Here is a 22,036-nt window from a genome sequence, read left to right on the forward strand (position 1 = left end):
ACTGTGTAATATCTAATGAATTAATGTTCACGCTGTTAAAATATTATAACTTTGCTGATTATAATTTATCAACACAAGAATAAAACTATTTGTTTTTGAACTGTATACAGTATGAAGTATTTATAAGTATGCTAAAATTATAATAAATTCTAAATGTGGAAAGAATTTTTGCTATTTATGAAAGTAGTTAAAACACTGTATTGCAGAATTTAATGAGCCTAATGCTACGAGAAAAGAGTAATATAGTGGCTTGCACAGCGACTGTCTGCCTCGTGCAAGCAAGCTTTTATTATCTTCGTACACACTGTATGTATGATTGAAATATATAACGCTACTTTTGTAACTGCTCTAATAGATTGGGCAGAGAATTTTTAAATTATTTTTGACAATCATAACTTAGTGTTGCATTTTGTTTAATCATGTCAATTATTGAATTGTGATTGAATGAATGTGCTTTGTTTTTTGGAATCAATAGTTGCAAGAAATGTAATGGTTCTTTTGGTAGAGAAACGCATTTTTCTTGTTAAACATGTCTTTCATGAACGTGACAAGTATACGGACTTATTGAAGTATAAGTTATCTGAAATGTTTTGAAATACTCCTGATCCTCATCACAATGTAGTTTGAACTCTTATCAAAACATTTTGGGCAACAGGCTCTGTTAAAGATACTGATTGATGTTGAAGATCACCTAAACTAAACAAACAAAAGCTGCTTGATATTTTGAATGTTACAGCCAAAAGTCCATAAAAGTCAGTGCGTACGTTAGCATAGCAGCAAGATATCGGACTTGTTACTGCACATAAAGCTGTAAGAAAAGAACTGAAACTTTTACCCTACATAGTAATGGTTGTACAAGTACTGAAACCTACAGATCATGCCAAAAGACTGAATTGTTGTCAATGGTTTAACATTTTTATTGACCAAAATTTCGTAGGTATCCTCGACATTACATTTTTTACACCAGAAGTACATTTTCATCTGGAAGGGTTTATTAATTCATAAAAGACACGACTGTGGTTAACAACTAACCCCCATGAATTACACAAAGGAAAAATTGGAGTTTGGGTCAGTGTGAGTAGAATGTGTATTGTGGTTCCAAGCTTTTTTGAAAATACAGTTAATAGTGGTCGTTATTGTGCTGATTTAACAAACTCATTAGTTAGTTATCAGAAGTGGAGATCAATCACAGTTGATCCAACAACATGGTGCAACAGCGCACACAACTAACAGTTCAATGACTTTTTTATGAAATTTCTTTAGTGAACAAATCATTTCGAGGGGTTTGTGGCCTGCAGTATTTCGCAACAAACCACGCAGAACTGACAAATTAAAAACCACAACATTGGCATACATGTGAGACATTCCAGTTATTGTAATATCTGTTTCTATAAAATAATGAAATAAAAATACAAAGTAATAATTAAGAAAGTTTCATCTGTACACTTCCATAATTCCAGTGCACAGCAACTTTCTGAATGCTCTGCATTAGCTATTTCAGAACCTCTACCTCAAATTTAATGCTTTCAAATTCAACTAGAGCAAAAAGTTACCTATTTCTGCGTTGTAATTTATATAAATTGGTAATTCAGTTAACTGTACATTGTGATGATACAATAATTTTTCACAGATAGTTTGTTAAGCCACCAATATTCTTTCATGTGTACATTATTCTTTTCTTAATCTACCAGATTTATATTCAAACCTCTCCTTTTATTAAATATAATACATGAAATAATTGTCTTATAGACATATTAGTGTGATAGTTTTATTTGTAAAAATAAAGTGGCGAAGTAGCTCCTGGTGTATGATAAAAAGTATTAGATTAGTTTTTTGATAAATGCTTATGGTAATTCAGGCAGATGAATAGCCATATCAACAGCATTGGAGTGCAGAAGGCAATGGGAAACCACTGCATTAAATATCCTTAAGGATATCCTTAGTTGATCATGGCATGGGATGGACCTTTTTGTAAAAGATTTTGAAGATATAGCCCCCCCACCTTATTTGGATATCTGGGGGGGGGGGGAATAAAACAAGGTTTCATGCTTATGAAGAAGTAAGAATAAGGTATGAACACAGAAAAGGTAATTGTACAGGGAAGGCTGGAAAAATTAAAAAGAAAACAGGAAATGTGATAAGAATAGGAACATGGAATGTACTGGCACTAACACAAAAGGCTAAGCTTGAAAACGCAAAGCAAGAAATGATTAGAAATAAATTAAGCATACATGGAATGAGTATGCTTAAGTGAGATGGGAAGAAAATGGGAGAAATGTCGAGTGGGGACTTTCACTTGTACTACTCAGGTGGTGAAAGTAGTGGTAGGAATGGAGTTGGTGTATTAATAAAAAATAAACTAGTTGAAAAAGTAATTAAGGTGGAATATGTTGATGATCACGTGATGATGATAAGGATAGAAGATAGAGATAATGATCTTGTAATAATTCAAGTATATATGCCAACACCACAGTATACTGAAGAAGAAGTTGAGGAGTATTATGGAAAGCTAGAAAATAAACTAGAGAATGAAAGGAAAAGGCATGTATATTGATGATGGGAGACTGAAATGATGTGGTTAGTGAAGACCAAGAAGGCAAGATAATAGGAAAATATGGTTTAGGTAATAGAAACAAAAGAGGAGAGAGTTTAGTTGAGTTCTGTATGGAAAATGATATGGTAGTGGGAAACACAAAGTTTGCAAATCATAAAGGAAGGAGATATACATGGGTGTTTAGATTGAATGGAGAGAAGTATCAAATTGATTACATGCTCGTACAACAGAGATGTAAGAATTGTGTGAAAAATGCAAAAGCTTGCCCAGGTGCAAATATAAACTCTGGTTACAACTTAGTAGCAGAGATCAACTTGAAGCTTAAGAAAATAAGGGTTGGTCAGAAACAAAGTGCCTATGATTTGGAAAAATTAAAAAACAAAGAGATGCAAAACTGTATACTGGAAAACAGGAGGGGAGCCATATGGTGAGAATGATCATTGGTTAAACATGAAAAACAGTATAAAGGAAGCAGCTGAGGAAACAGTAGGAATTAAGAACAGAGAAAGAATATGAAAGGAGTGGGTCAGTGAAGAAATGATAGAGAAAATGAATGAAAGAAGAAAATGGAAAAATGTTTGAACAGAGGAAGGTAAAAGGAACTATAGAAAGCTTAATAATGAAGAAAAACTGAGATAGCAAGAGAAAAGTATGCTGTGATAGAAAAACAAGAAAAGGGAGGTATGATTTAATGTACAAAGAAGCTGCAGAAATGGTATTCAAGAAAAATGGAAAAAGTTGTACAGTGTATCACATCGAGTCAAATAATAAGAATATAGTAACTGAGAGGAATGAAGTGAAAAAGATATGGGAAGAGTATATCATGGATTTATACATAATGAATGATAGGCCAAGGGGAGTAGATCTAGTAATAGAAGAAGAAAACAAAGTTTATGAAGATCACGAGGGTTATAATATATTAAAATGTGAAGTAAGTATGGCCATGAAAGCAATGGCTAATGGAAAAGCTAGAGGATGTGATGAATTACTGATTGAGTTGTTTAAAGCTCTTGGAGAGAATGGAGAAATTCTATTGTTGGATCTGTGCAATAAAATATGTGATGAGGGTAGATGGCGTACAGAATTTCTGGATACAGTAATAGTGTCGTTACCAAAGAAATTCAATGCTAAAAAGTGTGAAGAATATCGGACTATTAGTCTAATTTTGCATGCAGCAAAAGTCTTACTAAAAATTCTGAACAGGAGGTTGTACAATAAATTGGATGAAAATATTGCAGAAGAATAACATGGTTTTAGAAGGTAAGTTAGAACTAGGGATGCCATAGGACTGCTTCAAATTGTTGGTGAAAGATATATATAAAAGAGAAGAAGAGAATATGTTGTGTTGTAGATCTTGGGAAAGCTTTTGATAGAGTAAGATGGGATAAATTAATGATAATTTTGAAAAAGAAATGAATTGATTGGAAAGGAGGAGACTTATGAAGAGTTGTATATGAACCAGAAAATAAAAGTAAGAATAGGAAATGAGACAACGCAAAAGGTAGGAATAGGAAGGGGACTGCGACAAGAATGCTTTTTGTCACCTACACTATTTAATATTTATCTAGAAGAAATCATCAACAATGGTTTGAAGGGTAATAGTTGGTAGAAGAATAGAATGTATACAATTTGCTGATGACATGGTGGTGCTGGCAGAAAGTGTAACAAAGTTAAATGAAATGCTTAACGATCTAAATAAGGCTTGTGAGAATCTAGGGATGAAAATTAACAAAAAGAAAACAAAATGTATGGTATAGTTGGCAGAGATGAAAATATTAATGTAAGAATTGGGACTGAGATACTAGAGCAGGTGGTGAAAATTAAGTACTTGGGTAACCTCATAATAGAAGATCATAACAGTACCACAGAAATCAGGAGGCTAGCAATGGGTAAGGAGATATCTAATAGAAAAATGAGTTTGCCATATGCGAAATTAAATTTAGATTTGAAGAAATTGACTAGGTGTTTTATTTGGAGTGTTATGCTTTATGGTGTAGAAACATAGACTTTAAGAAAGGAAGACAAACAGTGAATTGAGGCGTTTGAGATGTGGATGTGGTGTAGAATGGTAAGCATCTGTTGGCAGGATAGAACAACAAATAAGGTATTCAGAAGAATACAAGAGGAAAGGAATATATATGTTAAATACCATTTTAAGCAGGAAAAATGATTGGCTAGGATACTGTTTGAGAAGAAAGTGCTGTTTGAGAAGAATAGATGCAGTTGAGGGATTGGTAAATGGAAAGAGAGAAAGGGGAAGAAGAAGAAAAAGAAGAAGAAGAAGAAGAAGTTGATTTCAGTTGATTGATGAGGTTGTGGAAAGAGGAAAATATACAGAAACAAAAACAGAACAAGTGGAGAGCAGTCATAGCAAGACCTTCCCTGTTGGCAGAATACAATGAATGAATGAAGTATGTTGATTGTAGATAGTGTTAAAGCATTCTATTAATTTCACTTCTTATTCACTGAAAAGTATCAGTTTGGCAAAATAATTTTGAAAATTTGATACATCCTTGATTAATTTCAATTGAATGTCCTTTTTTTTAGTCCTGAACATTTTCTTTTATTACCTAATAGCTTATTTTCTTCGTGTTGTACTGTATTAGCATCCATCCTTGTACTTCTTCCTCCTCTACCTTTCACTTTTCCCTCTATGATGAGAGTTTCTACATAGCTGAAGTCCTAACAAAGATGTGCTCTTTATCCTTATCTTCTTCATCAAACAGACTCTTCTGTCTTCTATTCTTGTCATTAATTTATCATTTTTTATGTTATTTTTTTTCATTCTTTACAACCTTATTTCAAAACTATCTTACAGTTTCTTTCCCATTTTGAGTAGTTGATACAAATTCATATGATGATACTCTCCCACAAAGTATTTAATTAGTTCAGCAGGATCCTTCTTGCCATCAACTAAGCTTTTACCTTTGTGAAAGATCTTTTCACTTAGATAAGTGAAAAATTCTCATATATATAGGATTTGTTTTGTGCACCTTGCATTCCAACTGATCAAACTTTCCAACTGCATAAATAACTTGATTGATATAGCTTTCTGTTTTATATTACTTCCAGTACATAAAATACAATCATTCCTTTTAGCAGTGGATTAAAATAAAACCAGTATATTGCAACATATTTCTTACCAACTCAGTTCTACTATATATGGATACTGTGAATAAATCAAATGTATTTCTTGTGCCATAAGTTGTTTTTTATTCATTAACGTAATCTTCATATTGAAAAAAAATTTAAATTATTACTTAATTAATTTACATTAAGATATATTTTATGAATAGCTAATACCATATTTTTTAAATAAAATAATGGTAATTAAGAACTATTATGTATAAATTTTTTGCATACTACTATTTTAGTTTTTTACTTTAATAAATCAATTTTTGTGATTTAAATAATATGAATTAATTTAAGTAATTAATTCATTGGTCAAATGTGTATGATTTGAATTTAGTCATTATTTTTATGGTATCAGATTAAGTAATTAATGCAATTTTATATTTATTTTATGTTAAAAATTTTAATCTATATTTTTAAAATTGTTTATATTATTTCCTAGAAAATATATATTTTGCTAGTTGATGACAAACTTTGATTTATATCAGTTGTATGAATAACATTACACTACAGTCTACTAATAGATAAATTTGACAAATAGCCAATGAACTAGCTAAGTCTATAACTTAATATGTGAACGTGCATTTGAACTCATTTTACAATTTAACGACGCGATCAGAATGAACCCTATTTATCCTCCAGCATGGATTATGATTAACCCATCACCTTAATTGCCACATTAGCTCCTGCACCACTGTCATCTGACCACGATTTTGTAGTCAAATAGGATGTTAAAATATATTTGTCCAAATAAACAATCGAAGAATTTTCTTTTCAGCAATCATTTTTCTTAAATATTCCATCCTTTTTCACTGAGTGTCTTCTTTCTCAGTCCAAAGTTTTCTATTATCAGTTTTACACTAAAAAGCCTAACTCTTCCTCTTACACCTTTTTTTCTTTTTCCTGTTTAGCCTCCAGTAATTACCTTTCAGATAATACTTCAGAGGTTGAATGAGGATGATATGTATGATTGTAAATGAAGTGTAGTCTTGTACAGTCTCAGTTCGACTATTCCTAAGATGTGTGGTTAATTGAAACCCAACCACTAGTATTCAAATCTGTGTAAAAATAACTGACTTTACTAGGACTTGAATGCTGGAACTTTCGACTTCCAAATCAGCTGATTTGTGAAGATGCATTCATCACTAGACCAAGCCAGTAGGTTCTTTCTCTTACACTGATTTCTTCTTTCTCAACCCAAAGCTTTCTATTATTATCAGTGTTACACCACAAAGCTGAACTCTTTCAGTATAGTTGTTAGTGTAGGTCTAGAACCTTTAAATTGAACACACTTTTGAAGTTCATCGTGTAATTTATTTAATATAGGCAGTTTATCATTTTTTTCATGAAACTCGTAAACTGTTTGGTTTATACAATGGTTTATTCAAAACTGTCTTATTCACTAACTGGTTTTGAATGTTGTTAATACTTTTTTAGTTTGCTGAATCAGCACAACTGTGATTTAGATTTAAAAAGATCCTGCTTTTCTTTTCAAAGTTTTTGAATTTCCGATTTTGAAATCCCACAAGCTACAGCTCAGCAGTTCATTCTACACATTTTTGAATGCGTATTAAATGTTTATCATCTTCTAATTTTTATGTGCTTTCTTCATAAAATCGAGTACATTATAAACTATTTCACGTGTTTTATTCTCATTACCAATAACGCATACAATGAATATCTTAAATTTGTTCAGGTGTTCCACACACCCTCCTCCATGACAAGATATCAAGTTTGCTTTTTAAGATATCACATATCTGAGTTTTCCTGACGTCAAAACGTTTTTCCATATTACGTTTACTGAGTTTCTCTTTTTCATAGAGATTTATAACTGCTACATTTTTCTTTAATGTCAACCGTTTACGACTTTGAGTTATTTTATGTTGCAGTAATGACGGTTGTAAAATTTTTTATAAAATACATAAAATTGAACTCTAATAAAAAATACAGTACTATACGGTAACAAAAGTATTACCCATTTCAATGTATAGTATACACTTGTACAGCAACTGATGATGATGACGAATCATGCTGGATGATGAATCAATTAAAATCATAACATCATAGGCGGGGAGTGGTGTGATTCACAACAGATAAACAAATTAGTCACACTGAGTATAAAATAAAAGAAGGAAAATTACAATTTTTATTTCTGCTGTCCATTTTTCACAACTGACTGAACAGTTTTTATTGGTAAGTTTATTGTCTGCATCCATTATTTTGATGGTCTGCTATTGAGAAGTATTTTTTTACATTAATACCACTATAAAACTGCCAAGGAATGTAAAAGTGTCTATTATTAAGAAGAGTCCATTATTGGGAAGTATCTGTTAAAGGAAGTTTCACTGTATATATTTACGACTAAAATATAAGGTCATTTTTGTGGGCCCCTCAAAAAGTCAGAATGAGTTTTTAAGATAAAATGATGAAGTGTCAGATCATTAATTGGTTCTCATAAGAAATTAATTATGTAGATAAATATTTAGAAAACTTATATTAACTTATTTTTGCATTACACATACAAATGTGTAATCATTGTTAAAAAAGATTAGTTACTTATTTTTAAAAAATAGAAATATCTACTCATATGAAACTAGACAATGAGACTGTTTTTTTTTTTTTTTTTGTAATTCTACATGGTACATCTGGCATATGAGAAAGAGCCTTATTATGCTTCTGTCATCACTTTTAGATTACTGAACGATTTGAAAAGTCTAACAAATTTATTTAAAATAGAATTAAACGATTTTTTTTACAGAGACAGTATTACTTTGTCAATAAATTTTGAAATCATATTTTTTAAAAATACTTAGTTTCCTGCCCAAGATAATTTTCAATAGTGCCTTCTACATTTTGAATTTTTTTTTTTTTAATAATTTTTTTTAGTCAGATTTATTTACTTGAACATTATTTCATATGTTTATATTTAAATAATTAACATGAACTTTAATCGCATCTAATTTTTTAGTCTTTTAATTTATGTGTATATAATTCATTTTACAATGACAAGATTTATATAGTATATTATTATGTGCTGAATAAAAAAATATATATTTATTATATAAAACTATGAACTTTTTAATAATAAAAGAACCAAGTTTATTAAATTCAGTTTCCAAAACTTACATTATAATTTTTTCATTCATTTTTTCAGCCATCCTCACTAAGTATGACTTTTTTTTTATTCTAGCATCAGCTAATGTGGTTAGGTTTTTTTTAAGTTATGGAAACTCATATGTGATGTTAATATGGTCAATAAGAGTGTTATATTTGAACTTTTGATTACATTCTAAATAACTAAATAAATGTGTACTTTAACTCTTTAAATAAGATTCTAGTTTAAACAAGATTTCAGTTTAAGTTCTAATTGATTTTTTTTTGTGAATTTTTAAGTGATTTTAAAGTTTCAGTGTACATAATTTTTATTTTAAAATATCATTTAATGAACTGAGATCACAATGAAAATACTCACAAGATAAAATTTGGAAAGCAGAATTTATGATAATGCATATAAACTTAAAAGTTGGTTATTTATTTGACGTTCAGATGAGGGTGCTGATCATGATTATATATTGTCAGTCATTTAATACCATTTAATAAACATGGCACATCATGCTTTCTGTGTTAACTTGTTTTTTTTTTAAATGGTTACTTTGCGACAACTGTTTGAAGAATATTGTGCAATCAGTTCAATATTCTGCATCTAGGGTGGGTAATAACTGATCATGGAATTAACTTATGGGTTTAAATTTTGAGAAAAACAGGTCCACATTAAATTTAAAACATAAAGGAGAGCAAAAAGTGTTAAAACACCAGGAAACATTGATAGAATTTAAACTGCTATAATTCAGAACAAAACAATCTGAGTAAACATGTATTAGTAATGAATATCAGTGAACTGTCGATTCGTCAACTCTTATGTAAGGACTTAAGTTTTCACCCTATAAAATTCAAATTATTCAGGGATTACAAGGTGCTTGATTTGGTTGCTAACATGAATTTTTTCTAGAAATGTTAGAATAAATGGATGGTGGTGAAAACCTAATCCACCATATGTATGAAGTTAATTTCATCTGAATGATTATTAAATAAGCAGACAAATTAATGTAATCCCACTTCAGTTATATGAGAAACTTTACATAATCCGAAAGTCACACAGTTTGGTGTGTACTTTCATCATCTGGCAGATTACTGGACCATTCTTTTTTCAAGACAATCAAGGAAATACTGCAACTGTTACTGCAGTACATTACACAAGCATAGTACAATATTTTTCAGGCAAGAATTAGTTCAATTTCTGTAAATTATGTGGTTCCAGCTAGACAGTGGTCAAGTCATACTGCTGATGTGTCTTGTTACTTCTTTAAGAGAACTCTTTGTAAACCATATCATATCCAAATATGGAGGCATTGTTTGACTGGCTTGATCTCCTGATTTGTCTGCATGTGACTGTTTTCTTTGGGGTTTACTCAAGAGAAAGATGTCTGTTGAATAATTGCAAACACCAGCAGAAATAAGATTAAAAATTCAATAAGTTGCACACATTACAACAACCATGTTACAGCAAGTAATGGGAAATTTTTGATTAAAACTTGAAAAGTGCTTAAATCATAATGGTGCCATCTGTCAAGTGTTATTCTTAAAAAATAAAATGGCACATCTTAGCAAACAGAAAACTAGAAAAATTCACGTTAAAATGAAAAATTTCTTTAATTCAGGAATTTTAAAATTTCCAACTTCACTGACATATGTGTATAAAAATCTTTAATAAAATTTTCTGTTTCAAATTGGTGGCTAGTACAGTTTTCTGAAGAGCACCCACTGTTAGCTTCATCTAATGATTTAGTACCTGGTCGATACTTTTTGTACTTTTTACTTTGTAAGCATTAACTATGTTGTATGTTTATTGAATATTATACAATATAAAAAGTTTGAAATATACTAAAAAAAAAAAGTGTGTGTGTACTTTTATACACATGTAAGTTGTACTTCTTTGGTGTAAATAGGAAAATAATTTTTTTATGCATTCAAATAAATTTTAATTGAGTCAAACGATTGATAGATGACATTAAATACTATGAATTAAACGCATTTGTTTGAATAAATAACACTTAAATTATATAATATTTATTTTATACAATTTAAAAACTATTGAAGTATTTGTAGTTATATAAAACTAAGTTCACTGAATATATTTCAATTAGTTTAGTTTCATTCATTCTTCAGACGATGATTGAATAGGCATGAGGATTATCAAGTGGCTTATGATATGAAAAACTAAATTCATGGTGTGTTACATCGGTGCGTATTAACTTGCTGAAAATAGACTCTGATCAGTTTCTCCTAATACGCCAAAAGAAGTATAACTTCAAAAACCAGTGAGAGTGGTAATACCTTCTCAATTGGAATCATCAATTAATGATCAGTAATTAACATTACTTAAAGTATTACAAATACAGTAAGGTTATTTTCACAAGCTAGACCTTACAGTTCTAATCAATTCCATTTATAAATTTTCACTTTAATAGTTTCACTCATTTTTCTAATTTTTGTTGTTAAATGCAGAAAAAATGAGTAAGGTGCACTTATCCCAGAATTATCTACTATTATTGTATTATATGTCTACTATTATTGAATTGTACCCTTTATTTTATATAAATATTTATATATAGATGTTGAAATAATATTTAAAAAATAAAGTAAATTTTTTGCAGCTTTGATTGATGGTGAAACAGGAGATTATATATTAAATGGTAATTTTATTGTGACCACATTTCGTAAGCTAATGTTATATGGTGGAACAACTCTTGAATATTCTGGTTCAGTTTCAGCAGTAGAAAGAATTAATTGTTCTCGACCTTTAACAAAGGATCTTATCATTGAGGTAATTTTTATTTCTCATTTATTATTTTTATTAATCATTAAATAATAGGTAGTTAAAAATCTGAATATTTCTTTTTACTATAATAAAGTTGTTTATCCCATTGTTTAAATTAGTGTAAATCTTTTATTTATATGAATAATTTATCAAATTTATTGCAGATATTATCTGTTGGAGATCTTTATCCGCCTGATATAGTTTATCACTATACTGTTCAACATAGTTCTTTAGTACAATACGCCTGGGAACTTTCCACTGATTGGAGCACATGTGATAAAGTGTGCAATGGTATGTAATGTTATCTTTTACTTATAAATAATTTCTGCTATATTATATTACCATAAGGAACTACATTAAACAAAAAAATATGTTGTATAATAATAAAATAATTTATAATTTTATTCTGTCCTTTAATAATATTGTTATCATTATGTTCGTGATATGTTATAAAATTGTAAGAATTATGACTTAATTGAAAAAAATGTTGTTGATAACCAACATTAAGCTACTGTTACATTCTAAGAATCACACTGAAAGATAATACCCCCTTCTCTTATCTAGCACTGTAAACTCTGTATCAATCTTTCTTTCTCACACATTTGTTTCAACTGAGCATTCTTATAATATAACCTCTGTCATTGTGTTATTCCTTTAATCATTTGTAACTAAGAAAACCTTTGTTAACATTTTTCTGCAATGCACTTTATGGAAAAATTCATTTAGTTTGAATTGCCCCTTAAGTAGAATTTCAACTAAATTGCAAATATACTTGTTTTTGGTTTTTTGTAACGCTCGGTTTTGTTAATCATATTTTTAAAAGTTATAACATTATTTAAATGAAATAATTAGCGGAGTGGAATTTAAATCACTGACTTTTCAGTTTTTTGTTTATCAACTACTAAACATTGAAATCTTAGGGTTTGGATCTGGTCCTTGGTCCATGGATATGATAACATTTTTTTTAAATATTTGGACTGTTATTAGGTATTGCTTGACAACAATACTCTATTATTATCTCTAAATTTTCTTATCAGATTTTATAATGATATAGAATTATTTATATCTAGAATAACTTAATTAAATTTAGAGTAATACTGTTATTTTTATGAAAAGAATTTATTATTCTAGGGGTAGAATTATACTATATTAAAGAACTTTTATTTCCAGTTTTAAAATATTTATTTAAAATTTAGTAAACAATGGATTGTTCTTTCATGGAATAAATTAACATTAATTGTCAAACAATTTTTATGCACTTCTGTTTTCATTCATAAATATTTCTGAAAAAATTTAAGTATTGTTTTTATAAATAATTTTTTTCCATTATGATTAGCAATGAAAATTATTTGAAACTATAAAACCACACATCAAACCAAATTTTATAAATGCACTGTTTTCAGTTATTGTTGCAACTGGTTGTAAGAGGCAAGGCAGAGATTGTAAGAGCGACTGAAAATATTTTTTTGTAAGGTTTTAATTTTTCATAAAATTTGGTTTAGTTTATTATTTTAAGATTTAAATTTTAGAAGTTTAAGAATTTTTTTATTTATTATTTGCACTATTATAATTTCTTTGTATTATTATTGTATCTTTATCCTTAAGATATATTTTTGGAATTAATTTTATTTTTAAGAAGTATTATACTTCAGTGTATTTGATTGAATATATATTGTTTAAAATTTATGTTTGTGTATTTGTATATGTATTACTTAAAATACAAATTTTTCAGCATAAATTCTATCAATTAGGTTTTTCTGAACAGTGTTAAAATTAAAATGAACAGATTAAACAGATTTTTAAAAAATAGACAATTATGTAGTATATTAAAAAATAATAATCTCTTACATTGCAACAGGCGAACAGAGAAGATTAGTAAAATGTGTGCATGCTGAAGGAAGGCAAGAGGTAGCTAAGGAGTTATGCAATGGACTTCAACAACCATATTCTCCAACTTTAGAATGTAATAATCATTGTGAACTTGAGTAAGTATAAAATCAAATTTTTTTATGTTATTGAACAACTCCTTATTAATAAATGTACGCGCGAGCATACACAATAAAAATTAACTCATTTTTTAAATATATGAAATTGTTTTTCAACAAAAATTGTTCAGCTTTATGAATAATGCATATTTTACAGTTGTTTACCAAATTATGATGGCTAAAGGAAAACCATATTTTTCCATGTATTCAGAAAGTAGTAATGTTTATTTAATTATTATATATATATATATATATATATATATATATATATATATATATAATACTGCAGCATTTTAATATTCAATTAAAGGACAAGTTATGATATAACTTGTTAAATTATTGTAAAACATGTTTATGAAAATAATTGATCCACTCATCTGCTGGCATTTTTGCAAGAATGTGATTCCATTCACAGTTTGACATTACACTGAGATGATGTTATCTTCTACAAGTATAAAGAACATATTAGGTGGATGTTCAATTAAAAATTTAAAAAACTGTGTAGAGATTATATTTTATAGAATTAAAAGTTGTAGCATTCTCATTATGACACATATCCTAACATAATAAAATAGCGGGAAAATTTAGCCTTTTCACTTTCAAAACAAAGAAAGTCATTAATATTTCATAGTTGGACAAATAAATTTTTATTTTGTTCACCAGAGCCTTATATATAATATGATAATTGATATAACAAATTTGTTAATGAAAACAAACCAGTTGGATATGAATGTTGTGTGTGTACATTCAAAAATTTTTATTAAGTTGTATGAGTGATAATAATTGTTATTATGTGCTGAATAAAAATTGAACTGTAAAAAAAAAATTCCATAATGGTAAAATATTTTTTTTCTAGTTGGGAAGTTATAAGTCAATCTGAATGCTCTAGTCACTGTGGTGAAGGTACACGCATCTTAACTGTTCAATGTGTTCAAAAATATTATGATTCTCGTCCATCATTACTGATAAATAATAATTCTTGCAGTCATTTACCAGAACCAAAGGTTTTAGAACCTTGTTATGGACCATGTGATGTTGCTCACTGGAAATATGCAAACTGGGGGCCTGTAAGTATTGGTTTTTTTTTACTTATTTAATTACAACTAAGATTTCTATTAGTGTTTTTTTTTTGCAAACAATATTTTCATATCAAGACTTAATCACAAATATTATAGAAAGAAATAATTTTCAAGAAATGTTATTTTTAACAAACAATCACATCTTTTGTAAAAGTGCCATCCTGTTCCAGAGGATACCACTACTTATGCATCCATTAAATGAATACTACTAATGACCATCCACTACCTGGAGGTCTCTAGGGCCCCTTTAAGTGGATTTGTTTGTATCATTTTGTAATTACTCTGTGGTTAAATCTCTTTTTCACTTTTAGTTCTTCCTCTTCAGAATCTTTTATAGAATTTGGCTGATCACCTACTGGGTTCACACTAAGGTTGTATGGAGTAGCTTTTTCTACAGTCTTGGTATTTGTACAGTTCAGTTAGCTACAGTTCTGTTGGCAGCTATGCCTACAGAATGAGGACTTACCTTTTGTCTGATAGCTAAACAGAAAGCCTAACCTGTAGCGAGTTTGTCACTTACAGCTTTCTAACACATAAATATATACATTTTTGTAATGATTTTAAATCAAAATTATTTTTAATTGTTTATATTGTACTTTGAAACCATTTAAAATTGTTAATTATAAGTTAATGTTTGCTGTACAAATACAGATAATTTTATTGTAGCTGTTAATTTTGTCATTAAAAAATTAAGGAACAGCTCCTCTCTAATTATTTCTATGTTAGTGCCTAGTCGTTTAAAATGATATCCGACCATCTTTTATATTAGCAGTAACTCTTATATTAACTATTTCAACCTAAAAGGAATATAAACAATCTGATCGTGAATTTGTGAGTTATAATCAGCTGAAGTAAATCCTTTGAAATCAGAGCTCTAAGAATAGGCCCTTTTAATGGCCTTACCTAAAATCTCTCAAAATGATTGAACAATTTTTGTAAATAATAAAGAAACATAAAATTCAATAAAATAAATTTTTATAATATTTGTCCATTTTTAAGATATATATCCTCAAACATTTCAGTGCATAATTTATCAGGTAGTAGTTTCAGTTCCAGTTCAATCAATGGTTTTGACTCTGTTATAATCAAAATATAAAAGTTTCTAAGTTTTCCTTTCAAAAATGATTCATGTAATGATAAACAAAGTAAAAAATATATTGACTTTTTGCTTTGCCAAATGTTTTGTATGAAAAATACTTTTCAAAGATATATCAAATTTTAATTTACTCACAGAAGATGATTTACTAAATTAAATAATTCCAGCCATTCTTTGATTTTTCTTATACTAAACTCCTGAAAAATATTGTTGTTCAGAACTACAATAAAAAGAATGATGTCATTCTCGTGTAATGAGTACTAAATGATAAACAGACAAAAGAGAAATCCTAACAAGAAAGATTTAGGTGTTTTCTTGACTAATAATTTATATATAAGATGCTATAACTTAACAGTTGTAGAAAATACCACTCACTCCTGAAAATGATATAGCTATTACCAAGAATAACAATCATTCCATGCCAAGAAAAAGTTTTATGTTTACTAGGAAAAATCATATATTATTATGTAATGAAAGTAATCTTAATGTTTTATTAATATTTTTGAGGAAGTAAAACCCGTGTAAATAATTCATATATTTGCAGTATTTGTATACTTAGAAACAATCTGACAAGAATTGAATTATAAAATAAAAAATTGGAAATATATTTATCAGAAATATTCTTCCTGATTTCTAAATTTACTATCTTTTATAAATTTATAATCTTTTAAGTCAATTTCAATTTACTGTATGTGGTTTCTGGTTATGCAATTTGTTCACAGTGTACAAAAACATGTGGTTCTGGAGTAGAAAGAAGAATGGCTGAGTGTGTAGATAACATGGATCACCCTATGAATGATTCTTTATGTCAGTTATATGAAAAAATTGATGAACGTGTATGTAATACTCAGAAATGCCCTGAATGGTCTGTAGGTGAATGGACCCCTGTAAGTAATTCTATTTTTTTTCTTAAAATAATTTTTAAAAGAAATTTTTGTGCTTTCTGAGTACTCTTAAATTATTCTACCCAGTTTCAATAATTAAAAAATGCTTCAGTTGCAAACAGTCTTTGTCATTTGTTGCTACTGTTTACTTTCTCAGTAGTGTAATGATGTATAACTTAATAAGTACACTTGCTAGGTTTGTAGGTGTAACTTTATGTATAAACTACTTTGTAGTTTCATTTTTTAATGTTAAATATGGGATATTCATATCTGTGAATCTTTCTATATAATCTATAATTATTAAGTATATATGCATTTTAACATTATTTCATTGGAATAAATGTTCTAGAACTAAATTCATAAAAAAATATTAGAAGTTTTACATTTAATCTATTCAATCAAATTTTAAAATAAATTGGTATAAAACAATTATAAACAATGGTAAATACTGCTTATTGATAAAAAAAAAACTTATGCAGAAGAAAGATATTTGGACAGTTTGAAGTAAATCAAGTAAGTAATAGTTTTTTAATCATTCTATTTACCTCTGGTATGTTACTAAAATGTTTGAAAAAATTATGTAGTCAAGTTGGCAGCTCCATCTGATCTCAAATACCTATAATAACTGTTTTACTGTACATTTTGTTTTTTATTTATTTATTTTGTATTTAATTATTTTTAATCAAATGCATATTTATTATTTAATAAAATGTCTGAAAATAATATTACTCTTTGGATTAGATTGTTAATTAGATTTCAGTTTTATCATGTCATATTACTTCTTTCTCTGCTAAACTCTTTTATCATCTTTTATTATTTTTTCATCCCTCTTATTATTTATTTAACAAAGATTTTCAAATACATTGCTATTTTCTGTTGAAGAGCATAGCTGAAGCAATGGATCATAAATCATGACACTTCCTTCTTGACTGGTTAATCTAAAGCTTGTAACCACCCCCATCTAAATTTAAATATGCTACAGTGGGATATTCTTGCTGACTAAATCAATTGGATTTTGGAACATGCCAGGTGTTGTACTTGACAGCAGTACATTCGCTTTTAGGGGTACAATTTGTATGGTCAGAGCTGCCTGCACCAAAATTTCTTTTGTCATTGATTAATTCCAGATACCTGTTCTCTTAAGTGATCTCCAGGTTTCATTTTACCAAACTTCAGTGTAGTTCATACCTCATAATTTCACTTAATGTGTCTGGAATTCACTTCCTGAATACATCATATTATGTTCCTTTTTAATGTTGTGCAAAAGGATGTTGGTTATCTGTAGATGAACTAAAATTGAAGTTTCTCTTAGCCTTTCTAATATACTTCAGTTTGTACTCAGATTCTTTTTATTTTCTTTTCCTGACTTATTTTTTTAAATTCTATTACAGTATGCTTTCTTGTTTTATAATAATTGCTCGTAATTTTATAGTGCATATAAATATTATTTTACTTACTGTATTTATTCGAGTACTCCCCGCACTTTTTTTCTTGGAATTGGAGAGAAAAAATAAGGGTGCTTATTTTTATGTTACTTGAAACATAACCTTTAGCCAGGATAATTTATGTAAAGTAAACGTTTTCTTAGAAGTACCTAAATTCAATCACATAAATTACATTAGGCTTTCGTTTATCAATACCGGATGCCGCTTATACAGAATACATCCTTAATTATTAGCATTCTGTTCATATTATCGATAGGAACAAAGTTACAGTATTTTTATAAAACTGATTCATTCTGTATAGGCTGCATCCGGTTCTAATGACGCTACAGTTATAGTATCAGTTACCCATCGTCGTCTTGTCTATTCGCCATAGTCATTGTACTGTTTGTATATGTGGACAGTTGTGTACATTTTATCTGTTTAGTTTATTTTGTAAAGTTTAATACGGTGATTTATTTTAATTACGTCATTAAAATGAGTATAAAAGGACAGCGTCTACGATCTTTTACAGTAAATGAAAAACTACGCGTTATAGAAGAGGCTGAAAAAATTGGAAATCGGGCAGCAGGAAGAAAATCTGACGTAGATGAAAGCTGCATTCGAGACTGGTGTAAGAAGAAACAACATCTGGTGAAAGGCATTGGTAATAAAAGGGCTTTTTGTGGCTTAAAATCAAAATACACAGACATAGAAAAAAAATTGCATGACTTTGTTATGGAAAAAAGGAAATGCAGTTATGCTGTCACAATAGAAATGTGTCAGTCATATGGTCGTGAAATCGCTAAATCATTGAGTAAAGTTGATTTTAAAACAAGCAGTGGATGGATAACACGATTTTTTGCACGAAATGATTTGTCAATAAGACGAAAGACGACCATTTCTCAACTACTTCCAGACACTTATGAACAAAAAATGTTACATTTTCACAAATACATAATAAATCTTAGAAAAGATAAAGGCTACTTGCCTTCTCAAATAGGAAACGCTGATCAAACCCCGTATATTTTGAAACACCATTTGACAAAACCGTAAACAAAAAAGGTGAAAAAAGTGTTGCAATTCGCACTGGTGGTAATGAAAAACAAAGGTGTTATGCTTTGCATTCTGATGGATCAAAATTACCTCCGTACATTGTTTTTAAAAGAAAAACCTTCCTACCGTACAGGTAAATGGAGTTATTATCAGAGCACAGGAATCAGGTTGGATGGATGAAACCTTAATTTTAGATTGGATCAGGTGTGTATGGCAAAAGTGATCAGGAGATTTACTTAATAAAAAATATACCAGTATGCTAGTAATGGATAGTTATTGGGGGCATACGACTGATAAAGTGAAAGTCATTTTAAAAAAGGGTATGAAAGACCAAGTAATAATTCCAGGCGGATTGACATCTCTATTGCAACCACTAGATGTTTGCATTAATAAACCGTTCAAATCTGCATTAAAACAACTGTACCGTAAATGGATGGCTGATGAAAATTTCTTTCTCATACCTACAGGAAGAATCAAACGCCCAGATTTTAACCATATTTGTTTACATAAAAGATGCTTGGGAAGATATTTCCACAGAATTAGTAAGGAAAAGTTTCAAAAAATGTGGAATATCTAATGAACTTGATGCTAGTGAAGACGATCACCTTTGGCAGAGCAACGTGGAGACTACCAGTAACTCTTCTACAGACATTGACAGTGACAGTGATTAATTAAAAATAAAATCCCATATTGAAAAGTGTATTGAAATGATCCTTTTCAACATGATACTTTTTTTTCATTTTACTGGCCTTTTTTTTTTCTTGTTTAGCCTCCGGTAACTACCATTCAGATAATACAGAGGATGGATGAGGATGATATGTATGAGTGTAAATGAAGTGTAGTCTTGTACATTCTGAGTTCGACCATTCCTGAGATGTGTGGTTAATTGAAACCCAACCACCAAAGAACACCGGTATCCACGATCTAGTATTCAAATCCGTGTAAAAATAACTGGCTTTACTAGGACTTGAACACTGCAACTCTCGACTTCCAAATCAGCTGATTTGGGAAGACGCGTTCACTACTAGACCAACCCGGTGGGTTCCATTTTACTGGCCTACTGATTCTGAACTAAATTGGTACTTACGGTAATTAATTATTAATGTAATATTAATATTGTAATTTAAATGAACGAATTAAATGCTTTACTTTCTGAATATTTTCGTATTTACATATTTTTTTATCATATCTGTTGCACTTTAAAATACCAGTATATACTCAATTTTTTTTTAGATTTTCGGTCTGGAAAATCGAGGTGCGGGGCTTATTCGTGGGCGGGGGGTACTCGAATAAATACGGTACTTATTTGCTGTAGGTCTTTCAAGACCTAGCAATTAATAAAAGTAATCAAATATTCTCTCTCTCTCTCTCTCTCTCTCTCTCTCTCTCTCTCTCTCTCTCTCTCTCTCCATCCCCTGCTCTCACTCTATCTCTCTCTTACAAATTTTTATAACAGTAATCAATTTTTACTTTATACTGAAATTTATTACTTAACTAAACAACACTTTGAGAAGAAGGTTTCTGAGAAAAATTGTACTTATAATATAAGAAAATGAGTTTACTGATGTACTATCTAATTTTTCATTTTTTCATAGCATTCTAAATTTCACCAGACATTAATGTTTAAAATTAAAAAAAAATATCCAAAAAATAGACTTCTTTTATTTTGTATCAACTGATATGTTTTCTTCATAAAGAAATAAAAAATTTTATAAATGCATTCATGTAACTTCACTCTGTAATTTTCTTTCAATGCAAGAAAGGATTGATTTTTAATTTATTAATTAAAACAAAATTATATATTAACAGAATTTAAAAAGTGTGATTTTCTGAATGCAATCAAAAATCATATCAGTACTACATGTACATGTACATGTAGTACTGATAGCTAGGTACATGTACATGTATGTACTAATGTACATGTAGTACATAGCTGTGAAACACATTAACACATAAAGGCCACAATAAAATTTCAGAAATGGATGGTTAGTAATTTTAATGATTGTCTTACACAGATTTCTGAGTTTTTAAATGTTTTTCTTGAAAAACAATTTTTTTTTAATTTAACAATATATGAATCATTTTTTTAATAATTAGCTGCCAGCTTGAAAGTAGTAAATCAGATATCTTTTAATAACTGCTTTGCATGATAATTTTTTTTTAGACTGTAGTTTTATGCATTTGTAGTTCTCCAGTAGTTACTAATAATACTTAACATGAAACTTATTTGCTTAAAGTATGTTACAAAATGATTTGCTTACACTAATAAAAAATGTATTACAGTCAACCAAAAATAAAATGTAAATAAACTGTTATTGAAATGAATTATGAACTAAAATAAAAAAAAAGAAGATTTGGTTTGGGATAGTTTTTTTTTTTACTATATAGCTGTATGTTTTGTCATAAGAATAGTTAGTTTTATGAAGTTTGACATTTTTTCCTACTTATCCTTAAGAATTCTTTTTTTTTAAATGCATTTTAAATTATTTATAAAAATTTCTCTTTTTTATGAAATAAATAAAAACAAACAGTGAAAGCTCAACAAGAAATATCGTCCAATATTTTAATTATATGATTAAAAAAAAAAAATTGTTTGGTCTGAAATTGTTTGATTAAAAAATCTGATGTGGACACCATATGACTTCCTTATACACCTATTGAATTACATATACAGATTTTTTGCTGCACTTCATTTAAACTTACTTCATCTGAAAGTGAGATACAATTCTTCAATTCTTTATTAAAGTGGACAATTACACAATTGCTGAAATATGAGTTTTTATTAACATCAAATATTTATAGTATTATTAATTCAACAGTCTTACATGAAATATTAGGATAGAGTAAAAGTCCCTTTATTACTCGTATTCTAGATCAGTATTATTCATATCTTCATGAGTTGCTGATTAACAAAAGTTTTAGATTTCTGGTGTCATATAAAGAAAAGTTAA

At 28.9% G+C, this 22,036-nt stretch overlaps 1 protein-coding gene across 5 annotated transcripts in view; it reads left to right on the top strand.

The window, feature by feature from the left end:
- Positions 1–22,036, top strand: part of AdamTS-A (ADAM metallopeptidase with thrombospondin type 1 motif A) — an 854,579-nt gene that overhangs the window by 777,901 nt on the left and 54,642 nt on the right. For all 5 annotated transcript variants that reach the window (XM_075374246.1, XM_075374249.1, XM_075374251.1 and 2 more), the window contains 5 exons: positions 11,401–11,570; positions 11,729–11,855; positions 13,423–13,549; positions 14,406–14,616; positions 16,447–16,611. In XM_075374246.1, coding sequence (XP_075230361.1) covers positions 11,401–11,570; positions 11,729–11,855; positions 13,423–13,549; positions 14,406–14,616; positions 16,447–16,611 — 800 coding nt within the window. The remainder of the gene's footprint in view (positions 1–11,400; positions 11,571–11,728; positions 11,856–13,422; positions 13,550–14,405; positions 14,617–16,446; positions 16,612–22,036) is intronic.

The sequence above is a fragment of the Lycorma delicatula genome, chromosome 8 (assembly GCF_047948215.1).
Source record: "Lycorma delicatula isolate Av1 chromosome 8, ASM4794821v1, whole genome shotgun sequence".
Classification (NCBI taxonomy): Eukaryota; Metazoa; Arthropoda; class Insecta; order Hemiptera; family Fulgoridae; genus Lycorma; species Lycorma delicatula.